The sequence below is a fragment of the Periplaneta americana genome, chromosome 10 (genome assembly GCF_040183065.1).
Source record: "Periplaneta americana isolate PAMFEO1 chromosome 10, P.americana_PAMFEO1_priV1, whole genome shotgun sequence".
Classification (NCBI taxonomy): domain Eukaryota; kingdom Metazoa; phylum Arthropoda; class Insecta; order Blattodea; family Blattidae; genus Periplaneta; species Periplaneta americana.
In genome coordinates, this window is record NC_091126.1 from 67,224,871 (window position 1) to 67,242,019 (window position 17,149).

At 33.2% G+C, this 17,149-nt stretch overlaps 1 protein-coding gene across 3 annotated transcripts in view; it reads left to right on the plus strand.

Annotated features, from left to right (window-relative positions):
* RhoGAPp190 (Rho GTPase-activating protein 190) overlaps positions 1 to 17,149 on the plus strand; it is a 74,687-nt gene that overhangs the window by 10,315 nt on the left and 47,223 nt on the right. For all 3 annotated transcript variants that reach the window (XM_069837658.1, XM_069837655.1, XM_069837656.1), the window contains exons 2-6: positions 8,347 to 8,607; positions 8,704 to 8,851; positions 8,936 to 9,025; positions 13,601 to 14,273; positions 16,411 to 16,620. In XM_069837658.1, coding sequence (XP_069693759.1) covers positions 8,437 to 8,607; positions 8,704 to 8,851; positions 8,936 to 9,025; positions 13,601 to 14,273; positions 16,411 to 16,620 — 1,292 coding nt within the window. In that variant the 5' untranslated portion in view covers positions 8,347 to 8,436. The remainder of the gene's footprint in view (positions 1 to 8,346; positions 8,608 to 8,703; positions 8,852 to 8,935; positions 9,026 to 13,600; positions 14,274 to 16,410; positions 16,621 to 17,149) is intronic.

Below are 17,149 nucleotides of genomic sequence, written 5' to 3' on the forward strand. Positions count from 1 at the left end.
GCATCCTTTTCTTAGGAAATCTCATCTGATACAGCCTTACTGACTCATGGGAATTCTGTATTGATTCCCTGTAAATTAAAAACATATCTAGGTACTCACGAATAGCAAATTTTAGTATTACCCGTAATTGACTTCACCTTTAGAATTTTACGTAAAAAATTGGCATAAGACTTGCTACTGCTGAGGTACAATATAGGAATGGAGATAAATGGTGTGCACTTGCTGAGCAACCTGTAAGTGCAGCAATGCCAGATTTCCCTGAAGATTCCATCACACTGTAAATGCGTTTTTAATCAGTTAATCTTGTATGTTATTACATGAATGAAGCATTTTTTTTTTTAAGAAATGACAAAGGAATATTTTTTTCGGCTTGTTCTTTACATTGATATCTTACCACTCATATATCTCAGTTTTAATTTTACCATAAATGGAATTCAAGCTTCAGACAAATTATTTTTTATTGGCTAAACCTTATTCAAGTACCAAAATAACATGCGACTTTTTGGTTAGTTACAGCCTAAAGATTCTGTTCTTAAAATTAATGCAGTTATACTTCTTTCACTTTGTGTGTATATATATATATATATATATATATATATATATATATATATATATATATATATATATATATATTCAAAACTAGCTCTGGCGAGTAGGGCATTATACAAAATTAGGCAGTAATTAAACAAAATTACATTATTTTCAAGAGAAACGGAATAATCCTTGTTATAGAAAATATAAATATAATTTCAATCTAATTGTCCAAGCACTTCCTTGTTGCAGATAAAATAACTGGCGAAATGTTTGTGAATATTTTGTATAAGCTCTGACTCTTTCTTTCTTTTTTTGTGAATATTAAATTCTTTGCTATTAAAATAATAGTAGTAATAATAATAATAATAATAATAATAATAATAATAATAATAGAAGCAGACTTTCACATTAGTCCTGCGTATTAATTAATATTTCATTAAGCAATTTTGTGTATAGTGGGGGAAGGTCTTGAAGTTAACCCCTTACTGCATGGGGCAGTTTTGCACACACTGGTTTAATATTCAAATAACTTAATTAGTTCTCTTTCTCTCAACTGATGTCACATATGGTCAAATCCAGTTTTCCTTGACAATGTGCCATATCTGTCCCAGTATCCAGTTGGAAATATATGCTTATATTATAAGTTATATGAATATAAAACCGGTATGTGCCATATCTCTCAAGGTATGTGGAAAGGGGTTAAGCATGATCAAATTCTTATAGATCTCTTTTTATTGCCAAGTTATGGCACGCAATAACAAGAAAGAATGTCGGTGGCACCCTCATCAGTTGACATGCTTCTGTTTCAACCCTGAACCATAAGCTTAGTAATTCAGCAACAAAAGAATTTAAACGTACTTGTTAAACTGGTATAAGGTTAAGCGAGTGAATCAGCCTGTGGCGATTCTGAAGTAAACATGTGTTTTGTAATGAATGATTTGGTGTTATGTTCTGCAAAAATAAAAATCAAGAGAAAAATCGTCAGTATATTTTGAGTAAATCATAAGAATTTTATGTAGGCCCTAATTTGATGTTGATATTGGAATAAAAAGTACTTTAGACAGCATTCTTAAAAGTAGATATTGTAACACTAGGCAAGTGTGTTAAACATTTACTACAGTATTGTAAGAGTGAAGGGCTAACAACCCGTCACCATAAAACACAGCTTGTTACAAAACCTCAAAATAAGCCTCGGAATGGGACTGATTCTCTGGCACGTTTGGGGAGGCCAAGACATACTGTAGATGGGAGGATAATATTAAAATGGATTTGAGGGAGATGGGCTATGATTATAGAGACTGAATTAATCTTGTTCAGGATAGAGACCGATGGCGGGCTTATGTGAGGGTGGCATTGAACCTCTGGGTTCCTTAAAAGCCATAAGTAATTGTAAGTTAGCATGCGAAACTACTTTTAACACTGACTTTCAACTGTTTGTGCTGAGTGTCAATACTTGGTACCAAATGTCACACAGCAGCTATTGTAACCAATCAATACAGCAGTTCAAAGTATTTTATTGCAAGCCTATTGTTAGAAAGACTGTTTTTCATTAAGAAATGTACACAAATAAAATAATTTGCTTCAACTACTGTATTTCTATAATTGATTAAATGGCGATCTTACTTGTGTTAATTATGTAAGCATGTGCGGCTTACAGCTGTTTCGGTGCTATTCGACACCATTCTCAGAGCCTACTAGATCTCGGCACTAACTCAACTTCGCTGCCTGTTGTGTGGGTGCGTTCGTGTGATGAAGAGTTGTCAAATAGTGTGTGTGTTCTGAAATTGATCTGTGTTGAGAATTTGATTGGGGTGTGTTTTAGTGTGTCTGTATATTTCATATTGTCCTAGTATGTTGAGTTTTTGGTTTTTGGATTGTATGTGTAGGATTTCCATGTCTGTATTTATGTTATTGTATGTGTGGTTAGCATTAGTTATGTGTTCGGAATATCAATCATATATAATCAATTCTATATATATTCAAGTGTTAAAAGTAGTGTACGAAAGATTTAACATGGATACTGTATTTCATTGATTCCTAATGAAACAATTAAGAAATAAAATTAATTATAAGAAACTAGGAGGGAACTGGGTTTGAACAGTGCGCCTCTAGTCCTTTACACATGAGCCATTTTTCAAGTTACAAACTATTACAGAAAGCAATGCAGGAGAACGAAATGTGATAGGTTTCGTGAGAATGACCCATATATAGACGTACATACATTTAGACGTACAAAATGTTAAACAACCATAAAAAGAAACACAATACGCCTGCCTGGTAATAAAGGTGAAACGAATTTCGAAAGAGATAGAAGCAACAGCAATCACAATAGCTACCTGCCCTTAAAAAAAATTTAAAAATTATAACTATCGTGAAAATTACAACACAGACTCAGAAAACAGGCTCAATAAATATGTGTTATATAGTATATTCTTTTTAGAACACCACTCTTAAATGTTTATTGATATCAACAGGACCAGTCTTAAATGTTTATTGATATCCGAAATTTTAAATTGAAGATTAAATTGTTTCCTAGTTTGCATTGTACTGTGGTAATGGCGTAGGGTGGCCAGTTCCTTTTCCCCTCCATTGCATACGTTGCCTACTAGCAACATATTTCACTAATCATACTTAAGATGTGTGCAACAATTTATTGTTCTTCCCCTGACACATATCGTCAAGTGAGATGCATTGCCTGATAAATAATAGATGTATCAGCCAAAACCTTAAGCAGAGGTAACAGAATATAAGAGAAATTGCGTCTGAATAACAATTTCATAAAAAGATAGCTGAATTGTGTGAATGCAGATGGACAATATTTTAGATAATAATTAATTTATTTAATCTGGCAGAGCTAAGGCCAGTAGGCCTTCTCTTCCGTCCAGCCAGACTCTAATTCTAATTGAATACAATTGCTTACATATTTCTTACATTAATATCTAGACCATAAAACAACATGAAAGTAAATAATGAAAGTTGGATAAGTAATGTTAGTGTGACAATAATAAACATTGGTAAGAAATAGTTATAATAGTTATAATAATAATAATAATAATAATAATAATAATAATGAGATAATTTAGATATTTTTCTGTGATATATAACCATTAAACATTGAGAAACCTGAAACAGCTAGATAGTTAGTACTTATGAAATAAAAATAAAATAAAGTGTGCATGTTATTATTAATCAGAGCTATATAAATAAAAATATGTTGGAAATTAATGATCGATGATGATGCAATCTATGCCAGTCATGCAAGTATGTCTTGATGCACGTTTCCCGCCAGGAGCCTGTATTTTCTCAAGGAAAACAAGGTACAAACTTGGGTTCGTCTCTTGAGTTGAAATAATGGGATTTCAGTACGTAAAGTACGAGTATATGTAAACTATCAGGGAAAATATTGTCAAATTGAGGTCTGTTTTTCCAAAACTTACTTTGTGGAAAAACTAAAATTTTCAGGGGAGACAAAAAACTAATTACTGAGAAGGGGTAAATAGCCATATTTATTTTCTTGGAGTTCAATGAACATTTTAGACGCAAATAAATCAGATGTGAACTTAAAATTTTTACCTAAGAACCTAACCAATCAGGAAGGTTTAAAATATGATCGTTTTTGCTAAACTCGCTTTCTAAACTCTCAGATCATTTTATAGATCTTGAGAAATGTTAAGGTTGTCAGGTAAATGGAATTTTAAATATGAAACTTTAATGTTTTTATATTCTTTTAAACATATACCATCTTTTAGCAAAAAAAAACCTTCTTGTATCTCTGATTTATTATACCTAGTGGAGAAATGTAAGACTTTTTAAAAATACATTTTGTAGATTAGATTTTACGTATTTAATATAATAATACTTTATGAATTGAATCTTCACAGTGATACTTTACCCAGCCTTATTGATAGTTCTATTAAAAAAAAAACCTGTAAATACACTATATTTTCCATATTTACAAGCAATTAATAATTACTTAATGTATTTTGCGTTTTAATAAAGGATGCAAAGCAAATATTAAATTGTTTAAATGTTACAATGCCTTTTTCTTCCCCTATCCACTGTAGTGACGGAGGAAGAATATTCACCATCCATAGTGAAATATAAAGACAAATTATTTTTATTGAATTCTTAACAACCTGCCTCTAAGCTTACTGTAGTTACACTACTGAATATCGGGCAAAGTTCGTTTCAACAATGAGTGAGTACAGCTGTTGTATATAAATTACTGCACATTGTTGCTAGTGTATCGCGCTATAGACTACTGGCTGATTTGATTGTTAAGTATTAACTTCTGAAACAAAAAGCGAATTTTGATGTAAAACTCGAGTAATAGAAAACGAGTTTTGCAAAAACGACTGAAATTTGCCACTTAATCACACTGGAACGAAAAGATTTCTGGAAAAACATATTGCATAGTATGAAGGAGGGCTATTTCAAGTATGTGATGCAATGTATAACTTATTTTGTCAATTTTTCAAGAAAGCAAATATTGGAAAAAACGGTCCTCAAATTCACATACGAAATAAATTCATATTACTCGTTAAAAGACACCCATTCACCAGTTGTCCATCCATCCTCCCCATTCATTCGTATATTCACACTACATTCATTCATTCATTAAATCATACATCCATCCCTCCATCCATAGTTTTTTGAAATAAAATAGATTTATGTGAATGATTAACCATTGCTTTCCTTCTGTTATCTGCGGTAATTGCTCCTTATTTGTTAATGTGCTTGTCCGACTAGTGTCATACTCATAACTGAGCGCAGGAGTAAAGGGAGAGACAAACGCATGTGGAATAATTTAATGAGAAACGTGATGTAAGGAGTGTTAGAAAACCTCTGTTTTGTGCTTGTGCATGCAGGCGAAGTTCCAGCACACTAAAGGATTCAGAAGCATATCCGGAGCAGAAACAAACATTGTCAGAACGAAATAGTCAGTGTACTGCAGTAAGCTACATTAGAAGACAGAATTAGTGACTACTGCATCTGATCTTTGACACATTTTGCGTTATTCATTATTTATTAGAAATTTGAAGGGACTGCAGCATACTACTAGCCTACCACCATCACCACTACTACCACCACCACCACCACCACCACCACTGTTGTTATAGTTACATTTGCTAAGTTTCAAGTTTCATTTTACGCCAAACAGGAAAAATAATAGTAACTGAGAATGAATCATATTCTTGTGATTAGAGTTAGGCAGGTTATGATGCAATCTTACTATCCAAGTGTTTTGCGTATCATGTAAGCAATGTCTGAAATAGTTGTCCGCATTTCATGGACATTTACTGCTCTTGGTTCAGGAGGAGGATGTTCAGTGACATTCAACCTTCCTTTTTGTAACATTTCCTAGAGCACTGAAGATAATAATTATTGTTATGATAGTGTTATTTTCAGATCGAAAAATTTGTTAGTATTTCAGCTTTATTGACGATTATTTTATTATTATTATTATTATTATTATTATTATTATTATTATTATTATTATTATGCACCGTATTTATAATGCTCAGGTTTCAATTTTTATGAATCAGTACCTACCATTCTAACACACTTTCAGGAAGTCGGTGTATCTTCAGAAGTTCTTTATTATAAATAATTACAGTTCATAGGTTGTAAAAAATAGATTTATGTAATGAAGCTAGTTTTAAATGTATTAATTTATCTTGTCTGTAACTTTTTCTTGTAATGCTCATGAACTAAAATGATCATTTTAATGAAAAGTTTATTCTTGCTACATGATGAATACATTTGTCTGTATTGTTTAGTTTCTTTACTTATACACGTCCCTTCTAACATTTCTTCGTCAGACTGATTTAGGGTTCAATATTTGGAGATGTTTGCAGTAATTGCAGTGATAATGAAGTGCCTACAACCATTACGAATTATGATTCTTATTCTTGTTCTAGGAAAAGTTTGATAATTTCTTGAATTGGAATTGGAATTTGAAAGAGTCTAGTTTATGAAAATATCGGAAAAGAATAATATTAATTTCTTCAAGTTATTTTCCATAACAATATTCTTCTTTAATCAGTGTTACGCAGTTATTGTCCCAAGAAATTGTTACACATTATCAAAATAAAATAAACCAAACTAGTTAAGTAAATTAAAAGCTTCCTGTCTTACAGTGTATACAGTAGAATCGTCAAAATATTGATTCACATAATCATCTGTCTGTATACATAGTTAATCAAAAGGCCTGACCAAACTGAGGGAGTGTGTACAGTGCTCCAAGTAATACTACTTTGGAATCTGAACCCAAGTCCTCTATAATGAACATGCCATACAATGGGTTCCTAAGCACTGCACATTATAATCACTTTGCTGAGTCTGTATAGAATGCCTGTAAAGATTGCTCGGCAATAAAATAATTACACAAACCTTCTCTTAATTCTTTTGTTATTGGATAAGAATAATGATGACATTTGCTCACAATAGCAATAAACTGGGTGTTAAGAATGGCAAGCTCAATAATCAATGTGGGCTTTCGTGAAATAACCCCAACATTTTTTAAAATTCTTTTGTATATTATATGTAAATAGCATATTCACAAGTCGAGGAAAAAACGTGTAATTTTTCAACACTGTATTATCATTTGAAGCATGCATTTCCATAACGTTGTAAGTGCCGAAACCGGGAGAATCTATTTTTTCACATATATCTGTTGTAGGTGCCCTGTTTGACAATATTACGAAAGGTTATGAAGAAAGTGCTGCTCCAAGTAATAAATTAGTGCACTTTCAGGTTGTGCAAGTTACAATGTTGTATGGACTGTATAAAACTATTTTTGTTCCTACTGTAAACTTTACAAATTGGCACTTACAATGTTCTGGAAATGCACGCTTCATTTATCACTGCTGTGTCTGCAAAGTGGTTCACGTGTGGCAGTGTTTCAAGAGTCCACAGCACCACAGGTAGAATCCAGTAGACATAGGTTCTTATTCAGAAACTTCTCTTGATGTGTTATTTTAAGGGAAGACTACAGAGAAAATGAAATTATCTACATTTCTTAGATACAGCTTTAATTTTTGGTACTCATATGTATCTCAGTAACCTAATAGATTGACCAAAATTTGACTTTCGTCGTACACTTATTTTTTCAGTTATTTAATGTTCTTTTTTTTTTTTTTTTTTTTTTTTTTTAAGTAAAATTTTCAAAATTCTGCTCATACAAATTTCATCCAATCAGTCTGAATATTTTTATTCAGCACCACTGCTATGTTAGGAAGGGAACTATGTATTCATTTTTTAATAATGGCAAATTACAGAGAAATATTTCGTGAAATAACCCCATTTTTTAAATTCTTTTGTTTATGTCACATATACTTTTTTCTTTTAGAAGTTGGAGAGTTAGAAAAAAACGCATTCAGAAATTGTAAAGTATGGTATAGTGAATATAGATAAAAAAATTCTGCTTCATAGCTACAAAATTGTAGAAGCCTTAGTGAATTGGATAAAGAAATGGATAAAGAGAAATGTACAGAATAAATGAGCGGAGAAAAATGGCTTTCAATTTGACACTTCAAGAGTGAGGGCCTTTAATTATAACGTCATTAGGATAGTTTTAAATCGTCTTACGCCCTTCAGAGTTTGTAAATATATAAAGTAGGGTTTTAGAAAATAAACCCCCCCCCCCCCCCCAAAAAAAAACTCATATTTTGTTATAGAGGTCTCCATTAAATAATTCTGCGTGTATTCCATTTAGTAAGAATGACTATCTTAACTGTCAATATATCACGGTTCTAATGTAATTCTTTCCGTCTTTTGTGGTAATTTTGTTTGTAAATTTATTTCTTCTAGGTCTCCTGAGTTTGAAACGTGGGCACTGACTGCAACAGGGAAGAATGGAATTTATATTTCTTAGAAGGATGACATGAAATGGGTTGAATCATGGCGAGAAAAAGTGGTAAAATGCGTTCATTCAATGTGGCTGTGGTGGGGTTGTCAGGAACAGAGAAAGAGAAGGGTCAGGCAGGGGTGGGCAAGTCCTGCCTCTGCAATCGGTTTATGGCAGCTCTTGCTGACGACTACAGCGTGGATCACATATCAGTTCTAAGTCAGGTGAGAAATTTGGTATCAATAAATCGTCATGGAATGTGTTAATGTGGATGAATTTTGAAAGTATCTGGTATGAAAATATTTATTGGTCCATTCCAGACGGATTTCAGTGGCAGAGTGGTAAACAATGACCACTTTCTTTACTGGGGAGAAGTTACTAAGGCATCAGAAGATGGTATAGATTTCTTGTTTCAAGTAATAGAACAAACAGAATTTATAGATGATGCAACATTTCAACCTTTTAAAGGTTAGTGTGAGGTTGCTTTCTTAAGATAATTCTGACTTTTACTATGCGTTGAAAGTTAATTTTGTCGACACTTTTTTATTGCAGGTAGTAAAATGGAACCATATGCTAAAAGATGTAGTGCAACAAAGATTACTTCTGCAGAAAAGCTCATGTACATCTGTAAAAATCAACTAGGTAAGGAGGTAAAATTTTAATCATCTACTATAAGTTTTTAATGCATATTTTAATTCCATATTATGACTAATTTTATGTGGTCACTAACTGTAGGGAAATGTTAAATAATTTTCTAATCCGATTAAAATTGCTTGTGTAGTGCAATTGTTTTTGTATTTAAAGACTCAGGTTTTAAATATTAGTCCTTTGTTTTGCTTGTATAGATTATTTTCTTGAATTTAAACTTTTAGCTTTTACCGATGTGAACATTATCACCATCTCCATGGAATTTAGTCCAGATTTTCATTCAACCTAATGAAGTAAAAACTCGTATTCTTAGGAGATTAGTGTTCAGAGGTATGATTTTTATATCAAATAAGGGGCGTCAGAAGCAAAGGGGTGTAAGTGCACTAAAGTTATTTTTTGAGAAAAAGTGGTTGAAAATACTTAAACTTTAGTAAATTCCGTGAAGTTCTTTATTTCAATTGTAGTGTGTGATGTGGTTAAAAGATATATCCATTTGCCACTAAAATTTTAGATGTTTTAGCTTACCCTGGATGCACATAACTCATGTTCTTAAATGTCACTTGTACCCCTTTGCTCCTGACCACCTCAAATGTAATATAAGTGAAGTTTTCAGATACGAAATTAAGATTTTGATAAATAGTGAAATGTGCGAAATAAATCTGTGGAAGCAGATTCTTGAAACTTTTGAAGACATTAAGTTTTCCACTACTGGTATAGGAAGTTTTAGTATATATGATGAAAATTAAATAGAATTTCTAAATGTTGCTATGACATTGTGTTCTTGAAACTCGTGACTTTGCAAACTTATTTTCGACAGTGTCTGTGTCTAGAATTTTACCACAAATTAACACCTATTTGTATCATGAAATACCATTCTTCCTTGCTAGCAGAATAACACTAAAATTTCATGATCCAAGGCTGCATTTGTTAGTTGTGCTGATTGCCTGGTAGAGTTATTTCCGAGGTTTTTTGTCACAAACTCCAAGGCAAATGTTAGGTGAACTGATGGCGAATCTTTGATCTCATCTAGCCAAATACAATCTCACTATCACCAACTTTACTGATGTTAGATAACTTTGCATTGCATACAGCATTGTTAAATAACCAAATAAAAAAACACAACATTTAACATTGGTTTCAGACCTTTATTTGCAATATATCATACATTAGAGCATAATAACCAACATGTAAGCAGGGATGAGCTATGAAAGAAGCGAATATTTTAGAATGTAAACATATTGAACACATTACTTGAAATTTTTGTATGGATTCTCACGAATTAATCAGGGGACTGGAGAAAAATGATTAGTTGCTAACGCCTCCAGATATAGTTAATAAATATATCTTGCTGTATTCTGTTAATCTGACAATGTGTAATTTAATTTTTACACTTGGAATACATTGTCCTAATGATAAAAGATGCTAATTACAAGAATCAGGAAAGTTTATTTGTCTGGATGCATATCACTTTATTCTAGATGAACATCAGTAAAGAGATAGTAATGTGGGCTGTTTCAGGTCATTAAGATGTCTGCTGTATATTGTGTTGCGATTAGAGTTGCCAGTTTTGGAGTTTGAAATTAAGGAACGCCTTTGATCAACATTCCCCCTCCCCACCCCCACCCAAAAAAAAAAAGATAACTTTTATCGAGTGTGCACGAGGATGATGTGTTTTGTATTAACTAATAATATTAAGATTATTGCGTTACAAAGTTTTAATTATAGTAAATTGTTCTCAGTTATTGATTACAGTATAACTTTACATACAAATTTACTGTGAACTTTTATCTTTTTATACACTCCTACATTTCACTTGTATTTCGCACTTGAAAATGTCATATTTAACAAGTTTTTTTATCTAACAGAATCGTCTTGTAAAATTCACTACAGTTTCACCATTGTTGAAATATACATAAAGTTAAATTTGATAAGACTTGCAGTATTTATATTCCTTTCATCCTTCATTTTATAGCCATTACTGAAAATATTCTTTCTGTAAATGCATTTGATGGGAAAATGCTTAGCAAATATTTGATTACAATAACTAATATGTTTTTCAAAATTAAAAGTGGAATGTTTGTCATACGATTCTAGACTCACAGTCTACAGTGAAACCTCTCCTTACAGACACCCCAAGTTACGGACACTCCTCATATACAGACAGATTTTTATGTCCCAACTGAAATAATATAGAAATAATGATAAATTTAACTCTCGTGTACGGACACTCTCAGGCACGGACATGGACAGCTCTTTCACAGTCCTAAAGCTTGCTTTACCTCCTGACTGTGGACAGAACTTGGATTTCAAGACCTAATGTGTTACAAAAATGGAAAATTTAGCTTTGAGAACTGTACAGAAATTCCTTAACATGAAAGAAGACAATAAGGGTTTTGTAGACTACCACTAGCCCAGCCGGCTACCCCTTGTTAGCTGGAAGCAGGTGGATAAACAAAGTCATGAAATTTAACCTGTCTGATGGGTCCAAGGTTATCGCGATCGTGAAATTGTATTCGACACACGAAGGGATTAATAGGATTATTCTCTTCACTTCAATCAGTTGTACTGTTTCGAGAGACAATGCACCTGAACCTAAAGGTTAAGTTGAAAACTGTAAATTACAGTACTGCATAACTGTAGCCCTAGAATAAAATTGCATGGCACAGTACTGTATTTTCCTTTTTCCGTCTTATCTACTGTAGTTCAAAGTTGCAAAGAATTTACTGTAGTATACTGTATTTAGAATTAAACTACAGTAATACATTTCATTTAAAGCATGAAGGGATACATAATGCATTTTATAAATTTACTGTTAGATTGGGGAGCTTTCCTCCCAAAAAAGGACACCTCTCAGATGCGGACAGATTGTTACGTCCCTTCAATGTCCGTAAATGAGTGGTTTCACTGTACATGGAATAGAGCTAAAAACTGTATTGTTACGGGTAAAACTGTACAACTGACAAACCTAATTGTGATAGTAACTGCCTATTTTGAATTTTATTGTAATGTTTTCTATATTTATTTTAAATTGAGCTTCACATGTGCATTAAATATTACATCAGAAAATCGTAAATGTATGGTATTACACAAAGTAGCACGATAAATGTTGTATTAAAATGTATACCACAGCAGCATGTGGTGATGACGTTTTCGGGGAAGCATTTCCATGAAAACACTGTATGTAGGCAACAGGCATTGAAGCCCAGTCGAGCAATGACATACATACAGACACTGCTTCCCTTCATGTCACACTACCGCACGCCACTGGTATACCAGTATTTTCAAACTCCATCTTTGAGCAACTAAAGCAACATGAGCTTGTCTACTACTAATGTTGCAAGTTTTCAGCAATACACAGTTTATATGGGATCTCTTATCACCTGTTAGTTTGCAGCTGGCACTCATCACGCATGTTTCCCGTGTAGTTTGCTGGGATTAAGCCGAGGATTTGCTATGTGGTAGAACTTACCTTGTGTTACATCAGTGCCTCTAAATCCCGACCTTCTGCTTTCAAAATTTCTACCTTCTGGAAATGTTCATTGAAACACAATAAAGTTGTTCATGCAGAATGGCATAAATCTCTTGCCTGATGTTTTCTTTCAGTTCCTCCAAAGCGAGGATTATTTGCTAGAAAAGTAAAGAAAAATTTATCTTTCAATGTACTCCATAAATAAAAATTGTAGAGATTTAAATCTGGAGGCCTAATACCAGAAGGCTGCATGAGATGGTTTTGCTCAAGCATGACGACAGTTAGAAGATAAGATGCTAGGTAGCTGTTTGCTCGGCTTCGTGTTATTGAGGGAACAGGACTAGGTCAGTTAGAGTGAGTGATACACTGTCAAAAATACTGTAATACAGATTGTGAAGAGAAAGTTGTGGTACAATCGAAACATCTTAAAAGGAATACAAATTAAGTGCAAGCGTGGGAATGAAAAGTTAAGTTTGAGGTAAACAACGTTTATGATGCTAGACTTGCATGAATTTGCTTTCAAAATTATTCTACGCTTGACCAGAGAATAGTAGGCTATACCTTATGCAGCTTGGAATTTAATAATTGCATTTTGTGATGGAAGGATTTTAGACTTCATTTGCTTCTTGAGAAGTGTCGAGGCATTGTAAAACTATTATATTTTAAGCTAAATACCTTAATGATATATGATAACAGTATGCTAAGACAATGCAAAAAGAACCCTCAATCATTAGACCTATTTCCTGAAAACAATGTGCAGGCATTCTTTCTACTTGTGGTTTCATATGCATTAAATAAAGTATGAAATTTCTGAACAGAAGTTACATAGATTACAAATTTGACCTTGATGCCATTGACTCTTGAAAGTTTGAAATGTTACATAAACTTGTTTCTTTTTACCTAGCATTTTACAACTAAGTCATTGGCTGTTATCAACTGATCTTACTTAGTTGATAATTAATAATTTTTTTCAATTTGTGTACCTTGCAAATATATGAGACACACAGAACTGTAAAATGAAACATATTCACGTGTAATTTACTTTTCAGAATAATGGATGGTTTTATGTAGATTGGTGATGTTACTAATAATGCTTTCAGGTATTGAAAGAGAATATGAACAGAAGCTCTTACCAGATGGAAAAATAAGCATAGATGGGTTTCTGTGCGTGTTTGATGTCAGTTCAGTACCTTCTAGAACCATAGAGAAGCAAGTAGAAGCAGTCTCAGCCATATTGAACAACCTAATGAAGACAAAGAAACCAATTGTTCTTGTTACTACCAAAAATGACGATGCCAATGAAACTTACGTGAAAGAAGCTGAAAAACTTGTTGGTAAAAAAGAGTACAAAGGAGGCATAGTGTTGGTAGAAACATCAGCCCACGAGAATATTAATGTAGATGTAGCATTCATAGTTCTGGCTCAGTTAATTGACCGTACTAGAGGAAGGGCAAGGATCCTGCCATTTATTGAAGCTGCGAGGGTAAGGAAGGAAATCCTGGACCAGTCAACAGAGGCATTACAGGTACTGATACGTTCTCAGGTTTCTGATTACAGAGCAACATGGAGTCTTACATCAAAGAAACTGTTCCAGCACAAAGAATTCATGCATTTTGTTGAGTTGTTTGGGATGGATAGCTGTCAGAGACTTTTCAAGAGACATCTGAAGAAATTGCAAGATGAACATTTTGCTAAGAAAGTTCAAGGATATATGGATATGCTTCCTGACATCCTTCAAGAGATGTTTCCTGATGTAACAGCACTGAGAGATTTGTAAGATTTTATTTGTTTTTCCAATGTAGTAAAATGTCATTTTAACAAACATAGGAGAAATGAAATTTAGAGTACGTAAAGTTATACTACCTACCAAAAAGTAATTTGGCACCGTTTTTGCCCCTTTAGAACCACGTGGTACCATCTCTTGTTGCTATAACAGCAGCCACCCTGTCAGGCATGCTCTCCACTAGTTTGTGTAGGATATCCACTGGAATGCATCACCATTCCTCTTGCAACATGGCACTCAGTTGGACAATGGAAGTTGGCCCCATGTTTCGGTGGCTACTATGCTGTGATATGCAGACAATAATGTTCACCGGTTGGACTGGCCTGCACAGAGTCCTGATCTCAATCCCATTGAGCACCTTTGGCACGAATTGGACTGGCAATTGAAGTCTCGGGATATGCGGCCAACTTCATTGTCCAACTGAGTGCCATGTTGCAAGAGGAATGGCGACGCATTCCAGTGGATATCCTACACAAACTAGTGGAGAGCATGCCTGACAGGGTGGCTGCTGTTATAACAACAAGAGGTGGTACCATGAGGTTCTAAAGGGGCAAAAACAGTGCCCAATTACTTTCTGGTAGATAGTGTATTTTATTATGTTAGTTCACAAAAAAGTATTGAATTTTTTATACTTCATTATAGAGGAATTTGACTGAAATGAATTTATCTCATCATCATCAAAATTTCGTTCACTGACATTTCACTTTGCACATTTAAATCTCTTTTACATTCAATGTATCTGTATGACGGAGAGAGAGAGAGAGAGAAATGTACATTCTATGTGTGCATGTGTGTGCAAGCATGAGTGAAGTAATGCATGCATGTGTGTATACTCTCTCTCTGAATTTGATCTTTAAGTTTCGCAATAGTGAAATACGCTAGATGTGAGGTATGTAGTGGAAATCCTGGCTCCATGAATAATTACAAAATCCTGTTGATGTCAGAACATTGGCAGAATTGTTGGAACGAATTTAGAGAAAATGGTAAAAAAGAAGATGATGATGATGATAATGATAATAATAATAATAATAATAATAATAATAATAATAATAATAACAACACTGTATTATATTAATATAAATGAATTTTCCGATTCAAAGAAGATGCTGGAAATGTCCTCCATTTGCTGAAGGCGTAGATATAAACGATTTATTTTATTGTCAAACACTTCAATTAAAGTTTCTTTTGTCAGAGAATTTGTGTAATTTCTTATAATCAATTTTAAATCATCAATTATTTTATCGTTCTCTTGATATACTGTTGATTTAGCAGCACGCCAAAAAATTTAATAATTAGGCTGAGTCAGATCAGGGGATCTTGGAGGACACAGTCTTGCGAAATTATCCTCTCTTCGAAAATGTCCCCTAAAAATTCATTGATGCGTGGGATGTTTGAACCGTAGGATTATCCTGTTGAAAAAAGCAATTTACCATTTCTTCTTCACTTAACTGCCCAATGAAAGGAAACAGAACATCAGAACAGTAAACTTTAAAACTATTAGTCAAGTTCAAACTGGGCCAGTAATTCAGTATCAGGGTATAGCGCACCACATGCATAAAATTTCTCTGGATGCAATTCGGTTTCTTTCACTGCATCTGGGTTTTCAGATGACCAGTTTCTATTATTATGGGAATTGCTGTAACCTGACGGGTGAAACCAGGCTTAATTTGTAAGAGAAAAATGTTCAATTCAGTGCTTCAACACATGGCGCTGTATCACTGAAGCCATTCACAATAATGGAATGCTTCTCATGGTCGGAAAAGTTGGTTCTACTCTGAACATATCTGAAGTCACTGTTGAATGTGATGCAGATAATTGATTGATCTTTACTCAATAAAGTTTATATAATATGCAACCACTATAATTTAAAGTGCAGTATTACTTACGAACATAAATAATAAACATTTATATTGTACCCATTTAAGCTTCTTATTAAACTCTATCACATTACATTGTATTTAAACAAATATTTTCTCATATATCTCTTTGTACAATGATTGACTGTATTGTAAATTAAGTTTTGATATATATGGCTCTTAATGCAGATGGCATACGTTTTTGGAACTGATATTTTTTAATTGATACTTAACTCTGAAACTGTCTCATTGGTTTAAATGTGGATTACAGAGATTGGGCTTCAGTTCAATTACGCATTAAAGAACATCCTGAATTTAATCAGTACTTCTATGAATGTCCTGAGGATGTACCCTGGACAGAATATGATCTCGATGAGGGGAATGAAACAAGAATCCCATATGAAGTTTTGGATACAAGTGAGGCAGAAAAGACTTACAAGAGTCATGTTAGTGGTTTACAACAGGAGCAGAAAAGACTGGAGTAAGTTACATGACCTAACCTATTTCATAAGTATAATAGTATCATGTTAACTCTGAATGAAGGACTACTTAATAGTCGTTCTCTGTTTCTATTAGATCTCCATTACTAAAACCAAATCATTAGAAGTTAAAATTGTTTATTGGGTAAGAATTGTGAATATAGTTTCCTATTAAGTTAATGATAAAGTTGCTAGAATTATCTTCTCTCAATGAATACAGTTGTGCTTTTCTGTATTGGAATAATATTTGTTGTAAGGAATGCAAATTAACAATGCATCTCTTATCTCCCCATTTGCTGCAGATTACCTCAGAGGTATGTATAATGTAAGATGTATTAAGTATCTTCGTTTTGGTTTTATTACGAAATTAAACATCTTTTATTCTATGGCTCTTGAGGTAAATTATTTTTAACTTATCCATTTGTTTATGTTAATTTTCTGAGAAAATGATGAAAAATTATCCTTCAGTGAGATTGCCATTCACAAAGGAATTAGATTCTTCTGCCCAAGTAAATAATTTGTTGTATTTTT